Source organism: Ranitomeya variabilis, chromosome 2 (assembly GCF_051348905.1).
Source record: "Ranitomeya variabilis isolate aRanVar5 chromosome 2, aRanVar5.hap1, whole genome shotgun sequence".
NCBI lineage: Eukaryota > Metazoa > Chordata > Amphibia > Anura > Dendrobatidae > Ranitomeya > Ranitomeya variabilis.
Window position 1 is genome coordinate 528,915,533 of NC_135233.1, and position 22,007 is coordinate 528,937,539.

Here is a 22,007-nt window from a genome sequence, read left to right on the forward strand (position 1 = left end):
TCTGATTGTTTTGGTTGAAATACTAAACTATTCTAAGTGAACATGGCCTAAATCTGGTCAAACACTAGATATTTCAGATGACCATTTTATATATGACTTGTTTTTTACGGTTGGTTTTGTACAGTTCAGGAAAACAACTTCATGAGATAAAATAACAAATGAAGGTCTCAGCTTTGTTCTGTGACCTGGACTGGATTTCTATTCACAGGATACACATTTGTTATTTGACTTATGCGCCACTTGCAGTCCTGCTCATTACCACACAAAAATCCAATGCAAATGCTTAGACTCACTAATAGAATATTTGGACATTTTGCATTTTAATGCACCTGGCAATCTTCGGTTTATGGCTAAAAAAAATGAAAATAATCCCTCCCTGACATGCGACATACATGTACATCACATGAGGAGCACGGTTGAAGCGTGTCTAATCCCTTAGTTGCAACTGTCAATCTCTGACAGCTTTATTTATGTGGTTAGAGTCAGTGTTAACTCCCACATTGCCACCAGCTTATGTGATGAAGTTAGAGGGTGCCTATGGTATTGTTATCAATGGCTAGAGAAGAATTAGATAAATCTGCATTGCTGACACATCAGTGAAGAGTGCTCAAGCAGAGGAGATCCTATGAAAGTAGTAACAGCCAGGATAGAAAATAGTAGTAGATTAAGGCTACGTTCACATTTGCGCCTTTGGGCGCAGCGTCGTCGACGCATAACGACGCATGCGTCATGCGCCTCTATCTTTAACATTGAGGGCGCATGGACATGCGTTGTCATGCGTTTTGTTGCGTTTTGCGACGCATGCGTCGTTTGAGCGCACCTGGAGGGGCGCTGCAAACGCAACATGTTGCAGTTTTCCGGCGTCAAAATTTAAAAAAAAAACGCATGCGTCGTGTTTGCGTCGCCGATGCGCCCAAAACACCCATTGAAGTCTATTGACAACGAAGGCGACGCAGGTACTTGCGTCGCTGTGCGTTGTATGACGCATGCGTCTTTTTACTAAAAAACAATAAAAGTGTCTAGACACTGTCTAGACACTACAAAACACCCTATAAATAAAAAAAAAAGGGGTTGGCATTGTCATTTGCCAGCAGCAAAACAGCCAGACAACACCTGAAGAGAGATCTGCTTTCAAAAGCTGTAAGTATCTATTCTCATTGCATTTTTTTTATGTTTTTTTTCTTCATTTTCAATTCAATTTGTGCAATGTTTGCTTACGGCTATGGCACTGTGGGTTTTTATTGAAAATCTTTTTTTTTCATCTGGTTCTGATGTATTTCTGGCGTGATATGATGGCGTTTTCTTGTTTCCGGCCTTGCTTCTTTTTGGATTGCTTTTAATGTATTTTGGGTTCCTTAGTTGACATGCGGTTGTTCCACTGTTTTTTAAGGATTTTCTTGTTTAATTTCTGGTTTTAAGTATATAACTTCTCATTACATTTGTTTTCTGTGTTTTATTTCTTCATTTTGTATGCAATTTGTGCAATGTTTGGTCTGTACTTTATAACGGCTATGACACTGTGGGTTTTTATTGAAAATCTGTGGTTTTATATATGGTTCAGATGTATTTCTGGCGTTGCATGATGGCGTTTTCTTGTCTCCGGCCTTGCTTGTTGTTGGTTTGGTTTTAATTTTATTTTGGGTTCTTCTGTTGTCATGCGGTTGTTCCACTGTGTTTTTAATGATTTTCTTGTTTAATTTCTGGTTTATGTGGTTTTCTTTCTGGTTTCTATTCTGGGGGTAACCGTATGGCGTTTTCTTGGGTCATGTCTTGCTGTTTTTTATTGTAAAGTATGGCGGTTTATGCTCGATTGCCTTTTCTTTGCCCTTTGTAATTTTTTTTTTGTTTTGTTAAGCCAAAAAGGTATATGTGTCTAATTTTTTGGATTTCTACATAGGGGGCTGTTGTTGCTGAATTGTTTTTTTGTCTTTTATGGAACTGAATTCAGCTTTTGCTATACTCTGCATTGTGTTGTATCTGCCATAGATTTTTATTGCAATGTATGGTGTAGTGGTTTGATCAGCGCTTGCTGAGTTGGCATTGTCCTATGAGTGAACAGTCCGTTGTGGTAGTAATGATGTATTTATAGTTTTTGCTATTTTCTTTTATGTGGCTGTGTTTTTGTGTCTTTCCTTTACATTTTTTTTAAATTTTCCCTTGCAGAATTGTCAAGGTAGAATGGCGAGCAACTCATCTAGCCACACGGCGCAGGGGAGTTCGGTGAGCATTCTGTACAGTTGCTTACTATTTGCTGTAAAAATTGTACTCTTGGCACTATTTATTTTGTAAACAATTACAGGCTTCTGGAAGTGAGGAGGAAGGGACCCAGCAGGAGCAGCGACCTCGGGGCCAAGCTGTAGCGGAAAGACGGCGAGTAAGTATTTTTATAAACAAAAGTAATGTTTTTTATATTTATTTCCTTTTTTTTTCATGGTGGAGGGGGGTGGTTGTTGTTGTTGTTGGCAATTTGTTCAAAACGTTATCAATAATATTTTTATATTATTCTAGGTTTCACAACGGGACTGCGATGAGAGTATAGATATCGATCTCCTTATTTCCAGCATACAGGAGCGTGGCCCGTTGTGGGACAGCCGTGACCCCCGGCACGCGGACCAGGTTGTGTTGAGGTGGATGTGGGCGGAGGTGGCAAAATCGCTGTGGGATGGCTTTGACAGCGCATCCACTACGGACAAATCAAACTTTGGAAAGTATTTTTGAAACTCCGCTCAGACCCATCAGTCCAGGATAACACAACCATGTGTGATGTGATCAACGCCTTCAAATTTGTTGCATCGCACACGGCTGTGTTATCATTTGGAAATGTACATTATCTTACCTTTTTTTTGTTTGCATTCACAGTCAAAAAGTTGAAGACCAGATGGCGATCCATGAAGGACCGTTTCAATCGGGGCCTGCGGAAGGAGGAGAAGCAGGCTCGAAGTGGTGCTGCTGCGGCCAGGACATCCACATACAAATATACAAGGGCATTGCAGTTTCTGAGACCGGTCCTTGGCCGCCTAGAGTAAGTATTGGTGCTAAGCATCTGGAACTGCACAATATGCATGTCCACATAGCAAATTGCCCAGCCACATAGTACATGGCCAAGCCACGTATTACATTGACCATACACATAGTATGTTGCCAATCCACTTAGTTTATTGCACAGCCAAATAGCATATTGCCCAGCCACACAGTACATGTCCTAGCCACGTATTATATTTCTCATTCACATACTATATTGCCCAGCCACATAAAACATTGTCCAGCCACATAGCATATTGTCCATCCACGTTGTATATTGGCCATTCCACGTAGTCTATTGGCCAGCCACGTTACATTTTCACTAGTGCCATGGTATTTTGCCCATAAATTTAATTTTTTTTTTTTTTTAAATTTATTACCGCGACAGTCCTTGTAGTCCACGACAGTTTCCGTTCCGAGCCAGGGTAGTTCTGATCGCAGGAACTGTGATGACGTCTCTGTCACATGACAATGATGTCATGGCACGTCCTGCGATCCTCGTAAAATCTGGCGGTCGGTCGTCTCAATAGCCAACAGAGGGCAACAACGTTTTTTTTTTAAATCAAATTGTAACTTTCAATTTTTTAAGATTCATGCGGCATAGGCAGCGTCAATACTAAAGAGTTGCTGACACCAATGTTTTTAGTCAAAAAACTTTTTGTATGAACGCCGGCCGTTAGCAATGACAGTGGTGAGTATGCGGGCGACAGGCATTGACTGTGGGAAGGTTTCGCTCATTTTCTTCTGCAATGTGCCCTTCGCTGATTGGTCGCGTCAGCCATGACAGGCAGCTGGCTAGGCAGCTGGCGAGCACAATCAGCGAATTATGAGTTAAGGACAGACAGACTGACAGACAGACGGAGTTATATTTTAAAAAATTTTACTGTTGAGTTATGTAATGTCAACTTTATTATATTACAGGACTTGGCGTACGTGATCTGTTTTTTTGTAATACTAATGTTTTCCTTATCTTTTCACAGAACACACAGCAGCACCCTCGAGCCTGTTGGCCCATCTGGAGTGGTCCTTCATGAATCGCCATCTGACCCGTCACAGCCATCCCACAGCGAGAGCAGGCATGCACCACCATCTGGAGAACCGGCAGCCGGTCCATCAGGTGTTCCCCTGGCCGAGGCCACTGGCGCTCCTTCCTTCGGGTATTCCCGACAGCGCCAGCGGGCCTCGGACAGGCCGCTAATGCCCGAATTTTTGCATTTGAGCACGGTCTTCCAGAACTGTTTCAAGGCGCTGGGCGATAGAATGGACACTGCTCTGTCCAATATCGACCGGCGCCTTGAAAATATGGAATCCGAGCTCTCGAGGCCGGCAAAACGTTTTTTTAGTGCCATTGCGAAGGGCATGGTGGAACATCTTACGCCGGAACTCCAGATTTCGGTGATGCAGGCCTGCAACAATGCCTACGTGAGTGCTCTGCAGCAGGCTTGGATCATATAGTCAGCGACTACAATGCCCGTAGTGCCATCGCTGGCTAGCATGACTCCGACTCCTGTTGCAGAGCCACTCTCCCGAGGTCCGGGTGCCGAGGGACGCCGCCACCGACACCATCACACAGAGCCGCCGAGGCCTGCTCCTGCTAGGCCCTCAGCCTCCAGAACCCGTCCTGCTGGGGAAGGTGCAGAGGGACAAAAAAAGAGGAGGAAGACTACAAGAACAGCTGCTGCGGCTCTGGCTGCTCCAACACAGACACCAAGATCTCGGCTGGGGTCGAGCCGGAGCAGGAGCAGCCAGAGCCAGTCAAGAACAAGTGGCAGGCTTGTGTTGCCTCCTCCCTCCCCTGCAGAGGTGGCTTTATCTTCGCCGGCATACACAGAGGGCTTTGATTTGCCCTCAAGTCTCTTGGACTACGGCTCCACATCATCCTCCTCTTCCTCTCCCCACTCCCAAGCAGAGACCTACCACTCACCCATGGTAGCTGAGGTTGATACCCCATAGTTTTATTTCCCCCTTTTTTTCCTGTTTCCCCTATTAAAACAGTTATTTTTCAAACAATATTTGTTTTTATTGCGCAGTGTACTTCTCGGCAACTCACACCGTGCGCCGTCTACACATATTTGGTGTTTTAAACACCTCATATACATGCAATGTCAGACACTATTTCAACAATTTGTATTTTGCTTTTTTTTGGGTGTCTCATTGCTCTATGAGGTGTTTACAAACACTAACGGACATAGATTGTATACATAGAATAAGGACAGTGCTCCGGTAAGTGGTTGCAATGGTCACGTGGCAAAGTGTTGACACTATTTGAATCAGGATGTATTTCTGCATCCTGACTTCAATACTGTAGACTCTCAGGAGTGGAGCGAACAAGACTGGCTCCCTTGTTGGCAAGCTGAACACTTTCCAAATACTTGCATATGGACCCGGCTTCCTGGTGTGCGGTTGATGATCTGCTTTTTTCCGGCACCGCAGCCGCATGTTCCAAGGCTGTGTGAGTGGCACAACCGAAGCCTATTTGTTGGCCTCGCCATGGTGTGGTGCCAGTCACACTGCCGCATCACATGCAGCTGGGGTGAAAGTGTATGATCAGCCAGCGCGCTCAATAAAGCCGTGTTCCACATGCAACTAGTCTGGAAACTTGACAGTTTGCCAAGGAGGGAGCCGATCTTGCTCGCTCAACTATCGAACACATGGCCATGTGAACAAAAGTGTGGTGGTTTTTTGGGAGCTGGTGCTCACCAGAGTACGTTTTGGGCGGTACACCGTTTTAGCACAGTTGGTAGAAAAATGGACTTTGGAGAAGTCTAGAAAACTGTTAAATATTTTTTATTAAACAACATTTTAAAAAAAAGGGTAGCCAGTTTGTAGATAGGGCACATAAGTTTAGTCAAAACACAAACATTTATAAAGTATAGGTAGATGCCAAATTTGAAAGAACATTACATTACCCACCTAAACTGATGACATTTATTGCACATAATACTGTAGAAATATTTTATTATCATTATATTATATTTTTAGCACAGTCACAGTAAAGGTATTTATTGTTGTAGTTAAAACCAGAATAAAGTACAGCAGTAAAACATAAACACTACACCATTGTATCTTGCCATGACACACTGCCAACATCTGAAACAAAATAGGAAGCAAATTGATCCCTCATCTGCGCAATTTCAACACTTGTCCTCAGAGGATCATTTTGGTAATCGGGCAATGGGTTTGGTATGGGTTCATCGAGTTCCACATTCAGTCTCTCTTTGGCCATAATATAATTGTGGAGAACCACCCAAGCCTTCACCACCTCATCCACTGTCTCAATTTTCAGATTAATGGCGGATCCTAATATACGCCATTTGGAGACAAGGATGCCAAAGGCGCACTCCACAGTTCTTCTGGCCCTGGACAGTCTGTAATTGAAAATACTTTTTGTGTGGTCCAAGCCCCGACTAGAGTAGGGTTTCAGTAGGTTGGCACACATTTGAAACGCCTCATCCCCCACCACAACAAATGGCATTGCCGGGCCTTCGGTGTTGGGAAGAGGTCGTGGCTGGGGAAAATTAAAATTGTTCTCATATAATCTTCGCCCCATATCAGACTCCTTAAATGTCCGTGAGTCATTTGCACGGCCAAACGCACCAATGTCCACGGCGAGAAACCTGCAGTCCGCACCTGCAATTGCCATGAGCACGGTGGAAAAGTATTTTTTGTAATTAAAAAACAGAGATCCACTTCTTGCAGGCTTTGTAATCCTAATGTGCTTCCCATCCACCGCTCCAATACAGTTAGGGAAAGAACACTGTTGTTCAAATTTATTGGCGTTGGCCTCCCATATTTCAGTGGTAGGGACGGGTAAAAATTCATCACGGAGATTATCCCACAAAGCGCGACATGTGTCGGCAATAATTCCCGAAAGTGTGGAGACTCCAATCCTGAATTGGAAATGCAGGGATCTTAAGGTCGCTCCGGTAGCCAGGAAACTGCCAAGAAGAAAAATAAAAAAATAAAATTAAAGTACATTGTAATAAAAATAAATACATTTACCATACCCAACCTCAAAAACTTCAAAAAAAAAAAAAAAAAGGGCACAAGGGCAGAAAATATCACTGTCATGCTACATTACGTACCGTAGAGTCACCAACAGCCGTTCCTCTGCAGAAATTGATAGCCGAAGCTGCATGTCCTGCCTGGTAATGGCTCCTTCCACCAGACGCAGCAGATAGCGGAAGCTGTCTTGAGACATCCTGGTATATTCAAAATATTTGTCCAGGTTGTCATTTAGCTCGCCAAACAAGCAATGGTAGGCTCCACAGCTCTCCTGGACTTCCACAATAGGGTGTAGCCAAAAGCGCCGATGACTCCTTCTCCATTTATCCCTTTTCCTTTGATGGTAATAGGTGATAGCATAGGCATTAGCCAAGGCAAAATCCAACTCCATATCCATGTAGATACTCTCCATGGGACGCTCCATCATGATGCTGGAAACACAAGCAAAATGGGAGGAATTCATTTCTGCCAGGGTATATATAGACAATTACATTACACCCACCCACTTTCTAGCCATTGGTGGTCTTTATCTATTGTCTAGACACTATTTGGGTTTTTTTTTTGGAAGAATGACATCACATTAGGAAAACGCATGCGTCGGAAAACGCTGCGTTTTTTGGCCAAAACGCAAAGATTTTACCCAAAAACGCTGCATTTTCCGACGCAGGCGTTGCGCGCCTGCGTCAAAAAAACTTGCGTTTTTCCAAGCGTTTACATGCGTCGTGCGTTGCGTCGATGATGCTGCGCCCAAAGGCGCAAATGTGAACGTAGCCTAAGACCTAACTTTTAATATAAAAGTCTAAAAACAAAGAAAACATATATTTGGACAAAGCATCCCACAACACATGTAATAAAGTGCTCAATCACAAGTGCACATGAATAAAAAATGGTTCAGTCTGACCCCTTCTATGTCCACAACAAGTCATCCATAATTACATGACAGGCCTGTTTGCCACAGCATTGCTCTAAGTGCATTTGTAACATAGTAACATAGTAACATAGTTAGTAAGGCCGAAAAAAGACATTTGTCCATCCAGTTCAGCCTATATTCCATCATAATAAATCCCCAGATCTACATCCTTCTACAGAACCTAATAATTGTATGATACAATATTGTTCTGCTCCAGGAAGACATCCAGGCCTCTCTTGAACTCCTCGACTGAGTTCGCCATCACCACCTCCTCAGGCAAGCAATTCCAGATTCTCACTGCCCTAACAGTAAAGAATCCTCTTCTATGTTGGTGGAAAAACCTTCTCTCCTCCAGACGCAAAGAATGCCCCCTTGTGCCCGTCACCTTCCTTGGTATAAACAGATCCTCAGCGAGATATTTGTATTGTCCCCTTATATACTTATACATGGTTATTAGATCGCCCCTCAGTCGTCTTTTTTCTAGACTAAATAATCCTAATTTCGCTAATCTATCTGGGTATTGTAGTTCTCCCATCCCCTTTATTAACTTTGTTGCCCTCCTTTGTACTCTCTCTAGTTCCATTATATCCTTCCTGAGCACCGGTGCCCAAAACTGGACACAGTACTCCATGTGCGGTCTAACTAGGGATTTGTACAGAGGCAGTATAATGCTCTCATGTGTATCCAGACCTCTTTTAATGCACCCCATGATCCTGTTTGCCTTGGCAGCTGCTGCCTGGCACTGGCTGCTCCAGGTAAGTTTATCATTAACTAGGATCCCCAAGTCCTTCTCCCTGTCAGATTTACCCAGTGGTTTCCCGTTCAGTGTGTAATGGTGATATTGATTCCTTCTTCCCATGTGTATAACCTTACATTTATCATTGTTAAACCTCATCTGCCACCTTTCAGCCCAAGTTTCCAACTTATCCAGATCCATCTGTAGCAGAATACTATCTTCTCTTGTATTAACTGCTTTACATAGTTTTGTATCATCTGCAAATATCAATATTTTACTGTGTAAACCTTCTACCAGATCATTAATGAATATGTTGAAGAGAACAGGTCCCAATAACGACCCCTGCGGTACCCCACTGGTCACAGCGACCCAGTTAGAGACTATACCACTTATAACCACCCTCTGCTTTCTATCACTAAGCCAGTTACTAACCCATTTACACACATTTTCCCCCAGACCAAGCATTCTCATTTTGTGTACCAACCTCTTGTGCGGCACGGTATCAAACGCTTTGGAAAAATCGAGATATACCACGTCCAATGACTCACCGTGGTCTAGCCTATAGCTTACCTCTTCATAAAAACTGATTAGATTGGTTTGACAGGAGCGATTTCTCATAAACCCATGCTGATATGGAGTTAAACAGTTATTCTCATCGAGATAATCCAGAATAACATCCTTCAGAAACCCTTCAAATATTTTACCAACAGTAGAGGTTAGACTTACTGGCCTATAATTTCCAGGTTCACTTTTAGAGCCCTTTTTGAATATTGGCACCACATTTGCTATGCGCCAGTCCTGCGGAACAGACCCCGTCGCTATAGAGTCCCTAAAAACTATATGAACATATTCGTAGTCGGCAGGATTTGAACCTGCGCGGGAAACCCCAATGGATTTCTAGTCCATCTCCTTAACCACTCGGCCACGACTACTCAGACGGTGATCCACAATAAAAAACTGACAAATTTGCCTGTGGTGCTTTGCACTTTTCTATCATATTATATTTTGAGGTGGATTAAGGTGGAAACCACCCTTAAGTTAGCATGCTTCAACCCTACCTGGAATACACAATATGCTGCCAAAACTACAGATAGTCCAATAAAAATACCCTGATAGAGCTATATTAATAGGTAATTAAAATATACTCAACATCGGAATTGCAACAACAAGGAAAAGTTATGTACTTATAGAAATCACAGAATGGATAGACATGTTAATAATATGCTAATGATAAAAAATTGAAACAAAATGTTCAAATCATCTTAATTTATTCAGTATCGAGTATGAGCGCCATGCATAGAAATCCCCACACTTACAACCTTGGCTGCTATTGATGAGGTTATTAATGGTTGTCTGAAAAATGTTTCACCATGCTGATTGTACTTGAGCAATATTGTCAAGATCCACTGCTGGCAGCTCCTGTGTAATTGCCACCCAGTGATGTCCCAGATTTTCTTGATGAGAATCAAGTCCGGAAACGCTGCAGGCCATGATAGCATGCCATTCGTGCTTGTTATTGTCAGATTGTAAAACAGCTACTGGGAACCTTTGGAGAAAGGATCACACCACTGTTTCCACCACTAAATCAATGTAAAACCAAACTGTTAGTGTACCTGGAATGAACACTGGAGTGATCTGGCTACAGTACATTATGCCACCTCACAATCCCAGTAGTAGGATTTATGTGACATTCCCAGGAGTTTCTTCTCCTTGGTTTAGTGGTTCTCCTGCAGGGACTGCTACCCTCCAATCTTCACACAAGCCCTTACTCTAATTACACGTGTGTTTGTAAAAATGGCCGAAGAGCTGGCTTCTCACACCATCAGAGTATACAGACATTTGTGACGTCTCCCTTTGCAGGTCGACACAGATGTTCAATTGACCTTATGCCATTGCTCTCAAAGACTATCATGATGCAGAGCAAGATGGCAATGGAGGTTAGAATAGAGGTCTATCCACTTCCATGATAAGTCCTGCTTTTTGTCTTGGAAACAATAATAGCCAGAGATTGGTCTGGGAACCACGTGGGCAACACTATGGAGAGTCCTTCCCAAGGGATTGAGTGGTGCTAGAGATCAAGCAGGCTAGCCAGTGCCATTGCTGTGGTCAGTGTCAGGATTCCAGCAAAATCTGTGCAGCTGCATTGAACATAGTGTCCTGCGTGGTTCAAAAAGTGCTGAACTGCCAGACAACATCAGTTAGGAATCAGAGGAGAGATATCCAGACAAGATCCTTAGTTCTCAGAGGTGGGAAGAGAGCGGAGGTACTTTCCGGTGAAGCCTGAGGTACCGTGGATGCCAAGGTCCAGGCTCAGAAGAGAAGTTTTAGGGCATGTGAAACAGAGGCCAGGGGGGTAGTTGTGGCTAACGGTGGCTGCTCTGTTGCACCCTGGCCCTCTGTCTCATAAACACACTGTCCCTTCTGTTGTGCACTTACTTGTAATGAGGGGCCTTCTTGGACTGCTGGGCCTTCTTTTCCTTCAGCACTACACAATGACAGAGTCCAAATACAGTTTCAACAAAACAATTTTACCCCACTCATCCATTTTAGCCACAGAAACAGCACAAGGCTCTTCACAATATATCACCATTCTGTTCCCTGTGCTGTCCCTCACTCCTCCAGGAATATCGTTGGGTCGTACTGTCACCTTCAGTACTGCAGCTTCCTTACTGGTCAGACTAACCCACTTCAGGGCCCGCTCCTCTCTCCTGAGGTGAAGTAGAAGTATAGCTCCCCCATTCCTTGTTAGGTCATAGACACCGGACGTTTAGGGTTGTTCCCACGAAATTAGCTGCTACCATCTTGATGCTGCCCCATATTACTCCACTGCCATGTCACTGTCAGCCCCCAAGCCCTGGACGGTGGGGCTCCCCAGCTTGAATGTTACGGGACACAACTGTCCAGTTCTGGCTCCCAGCCTTTAGTGACTAACTCCAGGAAGCTTCCCAACTACTCCCAGTTGGCCCCTACTATCTAGCTAAATCCTATTGGTCTATTTCTATCTTACTCTATTGTGCCCCCCTAGTGGGCTAAATCCTATACTTTCCCTATAACTACTTGACACATTAACATCTGTACATTGCATTATAAAACATATCAAATACATTCCACAGTATCATATATCAGATATATCAGCTTTGCAAGGACTTGGGCAAGGAGTGTGCGGCATGAACTAGCCTCTTTACCCCCTTACACACGTATAGTGCTACAGTATACGCAGCGGAAGTGATGAGAGCTACTACAAATTGCCGGAAAAGAGCTGGGTTCATCACACCATGAGGGGATGCTGGCTCAGTGTACTGAATAACAGTGGAGAGCTGTAAAGGTACCTTCACACGAAACGACTTTACAACGAGAACGACAACGATCCGTGACGTTGCAGCGTCCTGGATAGCGATATCGTTTAGTTTGACACGCAGCGGCGATCAGGATCCTGCTGTGATATCGCTGGTCGTTGAATAAAGTTCAGAACTTTATTTGGTCGTCAGAACGGCGTGTATCGTCAGGTTTGACACCAAAAGCAACGATGCCAGCGATGTTTTACGCTGGTAACCAGGGTAAATATCGGGTTACTAAGCGCAGGGCCGCGCTTAGTAACCCGATGTTTACCCTGGTTACCAGCGTAAAAGTAAAAAAAAAAAAAACAGTACATACTCACCTGCGCGTCCCCTGCCGTCCGCTTCCTGCTCTGACTGAGCGCCGGCCCTAAAGTGAAAGTAAAAGCACAGCGGTGACGTCACCGCTCTGCTGTTAGGGCCGGCGCTCACACAGTACAGGAAGCGGATGCCGGGGGACGCGCAGGTGAGCATGTACTGTTTGTTATTTTTACTTTTACGCTGGTAACCAGGGTAAACATCGGGTAACTAAGCGCGGCCCTGCGCTTAGTAACCCGATGTTTACCCTGGTTACCCGGGGACCTCGGCATCGTTGGTCGCTGGAGAGCGGTCTGTGTGACAGCTCTCCAGCGACCAAACAGCGACGCTGCAGCGATCGGCATCGTTGTCGCTATCGCTGCAGCGTCGCTTCGTGTGAAGGTACCTTAAGTATCACCATCAACTGCTCCAATAAAAGTTAGCTTTTCTTCCTATTGCACCTATGGTCTGGACATTGCTTATTGAGACAGGCTGATCCTGCATCCCTTCCTCAACTTTCCCATTTAATTCTGCTGAGGACAACCTGCCGGCCGAGGCGACAGCCATGACATTTGGCTACTATAACGCCTGGCTTAGTGGAGACCAACCCAGACATACTTGTAGCTGGATAGCTGGCTCATAGCCCAGAGTGGTGGAAATGACCTTTCGTGCCTTATGTAGACGCTGTTTGACACCTAAAGCTTGATATGTGATGTCCAATTTAATTTCTTGTGCAGAATGGATGAATTGTGGAACCAATGGTACAGATATTTCTCCAAAGTGTACCAGAAGCCACTTTTCAAGGCCATATCACCAGGCCACATGTAACTTGTGCTACTATGAGCAGTCTGTGTGGCCTAAGTGGGTCATCATAGTCTGTAGCATTTCTGGACTTGTCTCCCATCATGCTCATCTAGGATGTTATTGGTCGGTAATTGCAAAGAGAGCTGCCAACAGCTGATATTGATGATTTGCATGCCCAAGTGCATTCAGCATGGCAGAATATGCCTCAGATAACCATTAATAACCTCAAAGTTTTTTGCTTTGATATTTTAATATGTATACTTTTTTCTATCTCTGACATATTAGACATGCTGTCATGTGACCGTTATTTATAGTCAGGTGGTCTTGTCACGATGGTATTGATATAGATTTTTCTGTGATTGGGCAGTATCTGCGTGTGCGTGGTATAATGAGTCATGTTACTGCTATTGGATGGCACAAGCAGATCTGGTCCAGGATTCGACAATATCAGCGTGCATAAAGTTAACTCATATCCGGGGAATCTCTGGCTTGGCAGACCTGTTGCCATAACTACAAAGATGCAGACGCATTATGAGAAAACTTTGTGATATGTTACTTGTTTTATGTTATCTGGGATCGGTGATCTATGTGTTTGTAAATTGCCTTGATGTATGTTAATGTTTTCATTCGTATTATATGTAATGTATATTATATGCAAGGAGTTTTTAGGTAATTTGTTTGTTGGTGGATGGTTTTGTCAGGAGGTGGAGGTGAAATGGGTTTTAATTGGTGTGTCATTAATTAGCAGTATTATTTAAACCTGCTGTTTGGATTATGTTGGTATGCTTGAAAAAAGACTTGCATTGTCAAAACATTGCACTGTATTTGTCAGAATAAAAGAAGATTGATTTAGTTCACTCAAGTTTGCATGCTGTCCTTTGTAGTGCAGAGTTATCACCGTATGCAGTGAAAATGACAGTGACCCAAGCAAGTTCAAACCAAACGTTCCTTTAATGTGTTACTTCACACAGTCCATAAGAATACATAGTACACGGCTTTATGTTTGCAGTCCCTAAACAGGTCAGACTTCCGTTTGTCCAGTTTCCCTGGGCGACCGCATGCCGGGACCAAGTCTCTTTACTCACGCAGTGCACAGCACGCTGTATCCTCCAGATTGCAGCTGGGTAAACAAAAGACAGCCCGAGACGCAGGGTGTCAGTCTCTTTGGTTCCTCTTGCCCCTGTGTTGCCTCACACAGGGAGTGCTCTGCAGACAACTGCTCTGTCTGCTTCCAAACCAACACTGACATCCCTCCCCCTTTACTACAGGGCTTTTAATCAGTCACTGCTTCACCATTTGTAATCACAACTACACCTGTGACTGCAATACCCCCTCATGGCCTCATTATGCCTCCGTGTGCATTCTGGAGAGCACAAACAGCGCCCCCTAGCTGTAACAGGGTCACTGCCCATCACCTCCACATTCGGTCCTTTGGGGTTGTCCCCAGCAACAAGGGACCTATGGACCAGAGTCACTTTATTCCCCATGTCCAGGAGAGCCTCTGTTCTGCACCCATTCACAAGTACCTGGTGATACAGACTAGTTGGGCACACATAGACTCATGGCAAGTGTTCCTGCAGACCATGAGCTTAGATATCACCAAATAGTTACTAGCCTCATGCCCGGGCTCTGGTGCAATGTCCTGAGTGGGTTTATACCACTCAATCAATACTATCAGCAGTTCCAGGGTGCCTAAAGGTACCTTCACACTGAACAACTTAAGAATGATATCGCTAGCGATATCGTTGTGTTTGACACGCAGCAGCGATCTGGATCCTGCTGTGACATCGTTGGTCGGAGCTAGAAGGCCAGCACCTTATTTCGTCGCTGGATCTCCCGCAGACATCGCTGAGTCGGCGTGTGTGACGCCGATTCAGCGATGTCTTCACTGGTAACCAGGGTAAACATCGGGTTAGTAAGCTCAGGGCCGCGCTTAGTAACCCGATATTTACCCTGGTTACCAGTGTAAATGTAAAAAAAACCCAAACACTACATACTTACATTCCGGTGTCTGTCGGGTCCCCCGGCGTTCTGCTTCCCTGCACTGTGTCAGCGCCGGTTGGCCGTAAAGCAGGGCACAGCGGTGACGTCACCGCTCTGCTTTACGGCCGGCGCTTACAGTGCAGGGAAGCAGAACGCCGGGGGACCCGACAGACACCGGAATGTAAGTATGTAGTGTTTGGTTTTTTTTACATTTACACTGGTAACCAGGGTAAACATCGGGTTACTAAGTGCGGCCCTGCGCTTAGTAACCCGATGTTTACCCTGGTTACCTGGGGACTTCGGCATCGTTGGTCGCTAGAGAGCTGTCTGTGTGACAGCTCTCCAGCGACGCTGCAGCGATCGGCATCGTTGTCTAGATCGCTGCAGTGTCGCTAAATGTGACGGTACCTTAAGTCCCTCAGCCCGACCCAACACTGCATGTCTGCCGGCAGAGCCCTCATCATCCGGTCAGCCACGATTCTCTCCATCATCTCGAACGGGGAAAGAAACTCAGGCTGGAGCCATTCCTCCACCAACTGCAATAAGTCATTTGCCTGAGACCTGGCGGATCGAGACTCTACATAGGACCACTGGCACACCCAATGATCGCCCCTTACCTTGGGGTCTCTTCAGGACTCTGCTAATCGCCCCTCACTTTAGGGGTCTCCTTTACCATGCTGAAGCTCTGCTAGCTTCCACTGCAGCGCCTCCTGCTGCCACTGCATCTCCTGCTGCAGAACCTCTTGCTGAATCCTTTACTGATTGAGCACAACCTGCTCCAAAAAGTTCCTCCATTTCTCCAGCAGACCTGCACAACGATCTGCAGCACTCTCTGGGGTATGCCTTAGTTCACACGGCCCGCATTCTTTCCACCATATGTAGTGCAGCGCTATCACCGTATGCAGCGAAAACGGCAGTGACCCAAGCAAGTTTAAACAAACGTTCCTTTAATGTGTTACTTCACACAGTCCATAAGAATACATAGTACATGGCTTGCAGTCCTTAAACAGGCCGGATTTCCCTTTGTCCAGTTTCCCTCTGTGACCGCATGCCGGGACCAAGTCTCTTTACTCACGCAGTGCACAGCACGCTGTATCCTCCAGATCGTAGCTGGGTAAACAAAAAACAGCCCTAGATGCAGGGTGTCAGTCTCTTTGGTTCCTCTTGCCCCTGTGTTGCCTCACACAGGGAGTGCTCTGCAGACAACTGCACTGTCTGCTTCCAAACCAACACTGATACCCCTCCCCCTTCACTACAAGGCTTTTAATCAGTCAGTGCTTCACCATTTGTGGCTGCAGTACCCCCTCATGGCCTCACTACGCCTCTGTGCGCATTCTGGAGAGCACAAACAGCACCCGCTAGCTGTAACAGGGGTCACTGCCTCACAACTTCTATTTTGCTTATGGCTATTGTAACCAAATGAGCTCCTTGGATTTTTGCACGCTACATGTGTCTGTGGGTATGATGATCTGGTCTCCTTGATGTCCGTGATGAGTGCTGCAAGTAGATTTTTACATTGTTCTGTCACATGTGTGCTGCAGTCAATCAACGGCCACTTATTGGCTGCAACCTTTACAATTCTGTCAGGCTAGATGACTTCCCTTATAGAATATTGTTGAGTTGTGTTCAATGATTGGCTGTAGCATAACCACGTGACACAATAATGTTATGCCTCCCACCAGGAAAAGTTATGCAGACATAGCTGGAACAGCACTGCAGTGTGAAGTGAATATTCATTGTTTTTATTTTTATTGGGGTCCTAAATTGGTACAGCATGAATCGTAATCATTAATCAAAGGGTTTTTCCAGTAGTGGAGAACTCCTTTAAAGTTAGATATTTTCTGATTTCTGGGGTAATCACAAGATATCTAACTTTAAAGGGGTTGTCTGCTACTGGACATCCCCTTTAAAGTTAGATATTTTGTGACTTCTGGGGTAAAGCATGAATAGTAAGAAGAGTTTGAGTAAGTTCGTATCTACTGTATTTCATGTGATATAGTAAAAAATACAAAAACATTTGTTAGTCAAAAATGTAAGCTTTGTAGTGTGTGTTTCATATATCTCCAATAGAAGACTTGAACTTACTGTCAACAGAGCCTAAAATGGACAAATATAGCTTTACTTTCTGTAGGCGTACTTACCATTTCTTGTACTTTTTTCTGCAAGCTGTATTTCACAATCTACAGAAGTAAATGTACATATTGGTCAAGCCTTAATTCTAACAACATGAAGCTTAAAAGAAAATAAATAGATATAAGTGAAGAGATTAGCTTGGTTGTGTCATCAAATTTGATTTGATCCAAATAAAATCAGACCCCAGTTGACAGTGCCCCGATTACCATAAAAATATGAGTGTGAGGAGCTGGCCTTGTTCTAAAGACTACTGGATCAATGGACGTAGAGCGGAATACACGGCTCTTAGGGTATGTGCACACGTCCGGATTTCTTGCAGAAATTTCCTGAAGAAAACCGGAAATTTTCTGCAAGAAATCCGCATTTTTTTTTTGCGTTTTTTTTCAGTTTTTTTCGCGGTTTTTTAGCATTCTGCAAGCGTAATTAGCTTGCAGAATGCTAAAGTTTTCCAAGCGATCTGTAGCATCGCTTGGAAAACTGACTGACAGGTTGGTCACACTTGTCAAACATAGCGTTTGACAAGTGTGACCATCTTTTTACTATAGATGCTGCCTATGCAGCACCTATAGTAAAAGATAGAATGTTTAAAAATAATACAAAAAAATAAAAAAAATGGCTATACTCACCTGCAGGCGTCCGTTCCTATAGATGCCGGTGTGGTTCAGGACCTTCCATGACGTCGCGGTCACGTGAGCGGTCACATGACCGGTCTCGACCAATCACAAGACCGCGACGTCATCGCAGGTCCTTCACCGCACACCAGCTATAGAAACCGAAGTGGCAGCATGCAGCGGAGAGGCGGGAAGACATCGAAGGTGAGTATATGACTATTTTTTATTTTAATTCTTTTTTTTTTTACCAATTATATGGTGCCCAGTCCGTGGAGGAGAGTCTCCTCTCCTCCACCCTGGGTACCAACCGCACATAATCTGCTTACTTCCCGCATGGTGTGCACAGCCCCGTGCGGGAGGTAAGCAGATCAATGCACTCATAGGTGTGCGGAATCCCCTGCAATTCCGCATTTTAATGAACATGTTGCTTTTTTTTCCGCGATGCGATTTTTTCGCGGAAAAAAAGGCTACATTTGCACAAAAAATGCGGAATACACTGAAAATAATGGGAGGCATATGTTAGCGTTTTTTTCGCGTTTTTATCACGTTTTTATAGCGAAAAACCGCGAAAAAACCGCGAAAAATACTGAACGTGTGCACATGGCCTTAGGGATGCAGACTATTCCAGCATGGAGTAGACGTGAGGTCTGGATCTTATGTATACATAAGATAAAGGTAAAGGTAAAAGCAATCATTCCATTATTCTTGATAGTATTTCAGAGGCCTCAATTGAGCCATTGTTTCATATGAGACAGTAGGTTGACTTTTGTTGTATGTTAATTTGTGACTGCATGCTGATTACATATTGCAATAGCCCTCTGCAGTTTACTAAGCTACACAACTTAGGGTACCGTCTCACAGTGGCACTTTGATCGCTACGACGGCACGATCCGTGACGTTCCAGCGATATACATACGATCTCGCTGTGTCTGCCACTCAGCAGCGATCAGGGACCCCGCTGAGAATCGTACGTCGTAGCAGATCGTTTGAAACTTTCTTTCGTCGCTGGATCTCCCGCTGTCATCGCTGGATCGGCATGTGTGACGCTGATCCAGCGATGTGTTCGCTTGTAACCAGGGTAAACATCGGGTTACTAAGCGCAGGGCCGCGCTTAGTAACCCGATGTTTACCCTGGTTACCATTGTAAATGTAAAAAAAAAAAACACTACATACTCACCTTCTGATGTCTGTCACGTCCCCCGGCGTCTGCTTCCCGGAAGCCGCCGGCGGGGGATGTGACAGACATCAGAATGTAAGTATGTAGTGTTTTTTTTTTTTTACATTTACAATGGTAACCAGGGTAAATATCGGGTTACTAAGCGCGGCCCTGCGCTTAGTAACCCGATGTTTACCCTGGTTACCGGGGACTTCGGCATTGTTGGTCGCTGGAGAGCTGTCTGTGTGACAGCTCTCCAGCGACCACACAACGACTTACCAACGATCACGGCCAGGTCGTATCGCTGGTCGTGATCGTTGGTAAATCGTTTAGTGTAACGGTACCCTTAGGATAAATATACAGATTATTTGAACAATCCAACAATGAAGGATCACCTCTCCCCACCTACTTCAATCCTATGAAAGAATGTCATGAATAGGAGCTGTGGATATAAAAAGTCTTTGACTCTCTCTGCAAAGAGATCTGTTTAAGGCTACTTTCACACTAGCGTTAACTGCAATACGTCGCAAATGCGTCGTTTTGCCGAAAATACGCATCCAGCAAAAGTTCTTGCTGGATACGTTTTTTCGTCATAGACTAACATTAGCGACGCATTTGCGACGCATTGCCAAACGTCGCGTCCGTTTTGCGACGCTTGGGCGTGTGGTAGCGGACCATCGGGAGAAAAAAACGTTACATGTAACGTTTTTTGCTCCCGACGGTCCGCTTTTTCCGACCGCGCATGCACGGCCGGAACTCCGCCCCCACCTCCCCGCACTTCCCCGCACCTCACAATGGGGCAGCGGATGCGTGGGAAAAATGCATCCGCTGCCCCCGTTGTGCAGCGGAGACCACGCTAGCGTCGGGAACGTCGGCCCGACGCACAGCGACGGGTTGTTCCCGACGCTAGTGTGAAAGTAGCCTAAGGAGCGTCCCAAGGAACCATGGCTCCATCTTGTGGAATACAAGTCTGCTACTTTGCCCATCACTGAACCCATAAATGACATTTGGAGAACCCTGGTTGGGACTGTACTATATGTGGTTGCCGGCTCAAGCTTGATACACATGCTGCGGTCGTGATATCTAACATCTGGATGTGAGTAACTATCTTAAGAACTGTTGTTGCCACTAGAGATTGATACATGTGCTATGGCTGTGATATCTATCGTCTGAATGTGAGGAACTATCTTAAGGACTGTTGTTGTCAGCTAGAGCTTGATACATGTGCTATGGCCATGATATGTATTGTCTGGATGTGAAGAACTATTATATTGATTATTGTTGTCGGTTGGAGCTTGATACAAATGCTACAGTCATGATATCTATCATCTGAATGTGAGGAACTATCTTAAGAACTGTTGTTGCCAGTTGGAGCAAGAGACATATGGACGTGATGCACAACATTGAGCCCTGTGAAATTGGATCGCCCCCCCCAGAGTAGGGCAATGGGGTACTCGGCACCGGGTCCTTCGGTTCGGGCGATGTCACGGTGGCTGACCCGGTCCGTGGCCCTAGGGGGACATCCGTTTGATAAATTTGGGAGAGGCCTTTAACCCCTTTCTGACCTCGGACGGGATAGTACGTCCGATGTCAGAAGCCCCTCTTTGATGCGGGCTCCGGCGGTGAGCCCGCATCAAAGCCGGGACATGTCAGCTGTTTTGAACAGCTGACATGTGCCCGTAATAGGCGCTGGCAGAATCGTGATCGGAGGTCGGCGATGCTTCAGTATTGTAACCATAGAGGTCCTGGAGACCTCTATGTTTACTGATCCTCGGCAGCTGTGAGCGTCACCCTGTGGTCAGTGCTCACAGCACACCTGATTTTCTGCTACATAGCAGCGAACAGCAGATCGCTGCTATGTAGCAGAGACGATCGTGCTGTGCCTGCTTCTAGCCTCCCATGGAGGCTATTGAAGCATGGCAAAAGTAAAAAAAAAAAGTTTAAAAAAAATGTGAAAAAAAATAAAAAAAATATAAAAGTTTAAATCACCCCCCTTTCGCCCCAATCAAAATAAATCAATAAAAAAAAAAATCAAACCTACACATATTTGGTATCGCCGCGTTAAGAATCGCCCAATCTATCAATTAAAAAAAGCATTAACCTGACTGCTAAACAGCGTAGCGAGAAAAAAATTTGAAACGCCAGAATTATGTTTTTTTGGTCGCCGCGACATTGCATTAAAATGCAATAACGGGCGATCAAAAGAACGTATCTGCACCAAAATGCTATCATTAAAAATGCCAGTTCGGCATGCAAAAAATAAGCCCTCAACCGACCCCAGATCATGAAAAATGGAGACGCTACGAGTATCGGAAAATGGCACAATTTCTTTTTTTTTTTTTAGCAAAGTTTGGAATTTTTTTTCACCACTTAGGTAAAAAATAACCTATTCATGTTAGGTGTCTATGAAATCGAACTGACCTGGAGAATCATAATGTCAGGTCAGTTTTAGCATTTAGTGAACCTAGCAAAAAAGCCAAACAAAAAACAAGTGTGGGACTGCACTTTTTTTGCAATTTCACTGCACTTGGAATTTTTTTCCCATTTTCTAGTACACAACATGCTAAAACCAATGATGTCATTCAAAAGTACAACTCGTCCCACAAAAAATAAGCCCTTACATGGCCAAATTTACGGAAAAATAAAAAAAGTTATGGGAAGGAGGGGAGTGAAAAACGAACACGGAAAAATGAAAAATCCCAAGGTCATGAAGGTGTTAAAGGGGAAATGTTCGTGACGCCAACTGTGGTATTCGGTCAGGGTGACCGACGCTGCTTATGGCAGCAAGATGGTATACCTTCCCACAGGTGAAGTGTATCCCCAGGGCTTCCCAGAAATGTAGGTGGTGATAATGAAAGTCTTTACCTTTACTGAAGACTTCAGCATCCACTGTCCAGGGTACAGACCACAGGGTAGGCAGAGTCCAGCCAGTCTGAAGGCAAATCCAAAGTCCCCTTATCCAGGTAGAAATCAGTAGCCTTCCTCTAGCGCCTGCTCTAGCGCCTGTGTGTTGTAG

At 44.8% G+C, this 22,007-nt stretch overlaps 1 protein-coding gene across 1 annotated transcript in view; it reads right to left on the reverse strand.

Moving 5' to 3' along the window:
• CCDC73 (coiled-coil domain containing 73) overlaps positions 1 to 22,007 on the reverse strand; it is a 1,082,716-nt gene that overhangs the window by 143,368 nt on the left and 917,341 nt on the right. Inside the window, exon 7 of the mRNA XM_077281634.1 lies at positions 17,233 to 17,271. Within this exon, the coding sequence (XP_077137749.1) occupies positions 17,233 to 17,271 (39 nt within the window). The remainder of the gene's footprint in view (positions 1 to 17,232; positions 17,272 to 22,007) is intronic.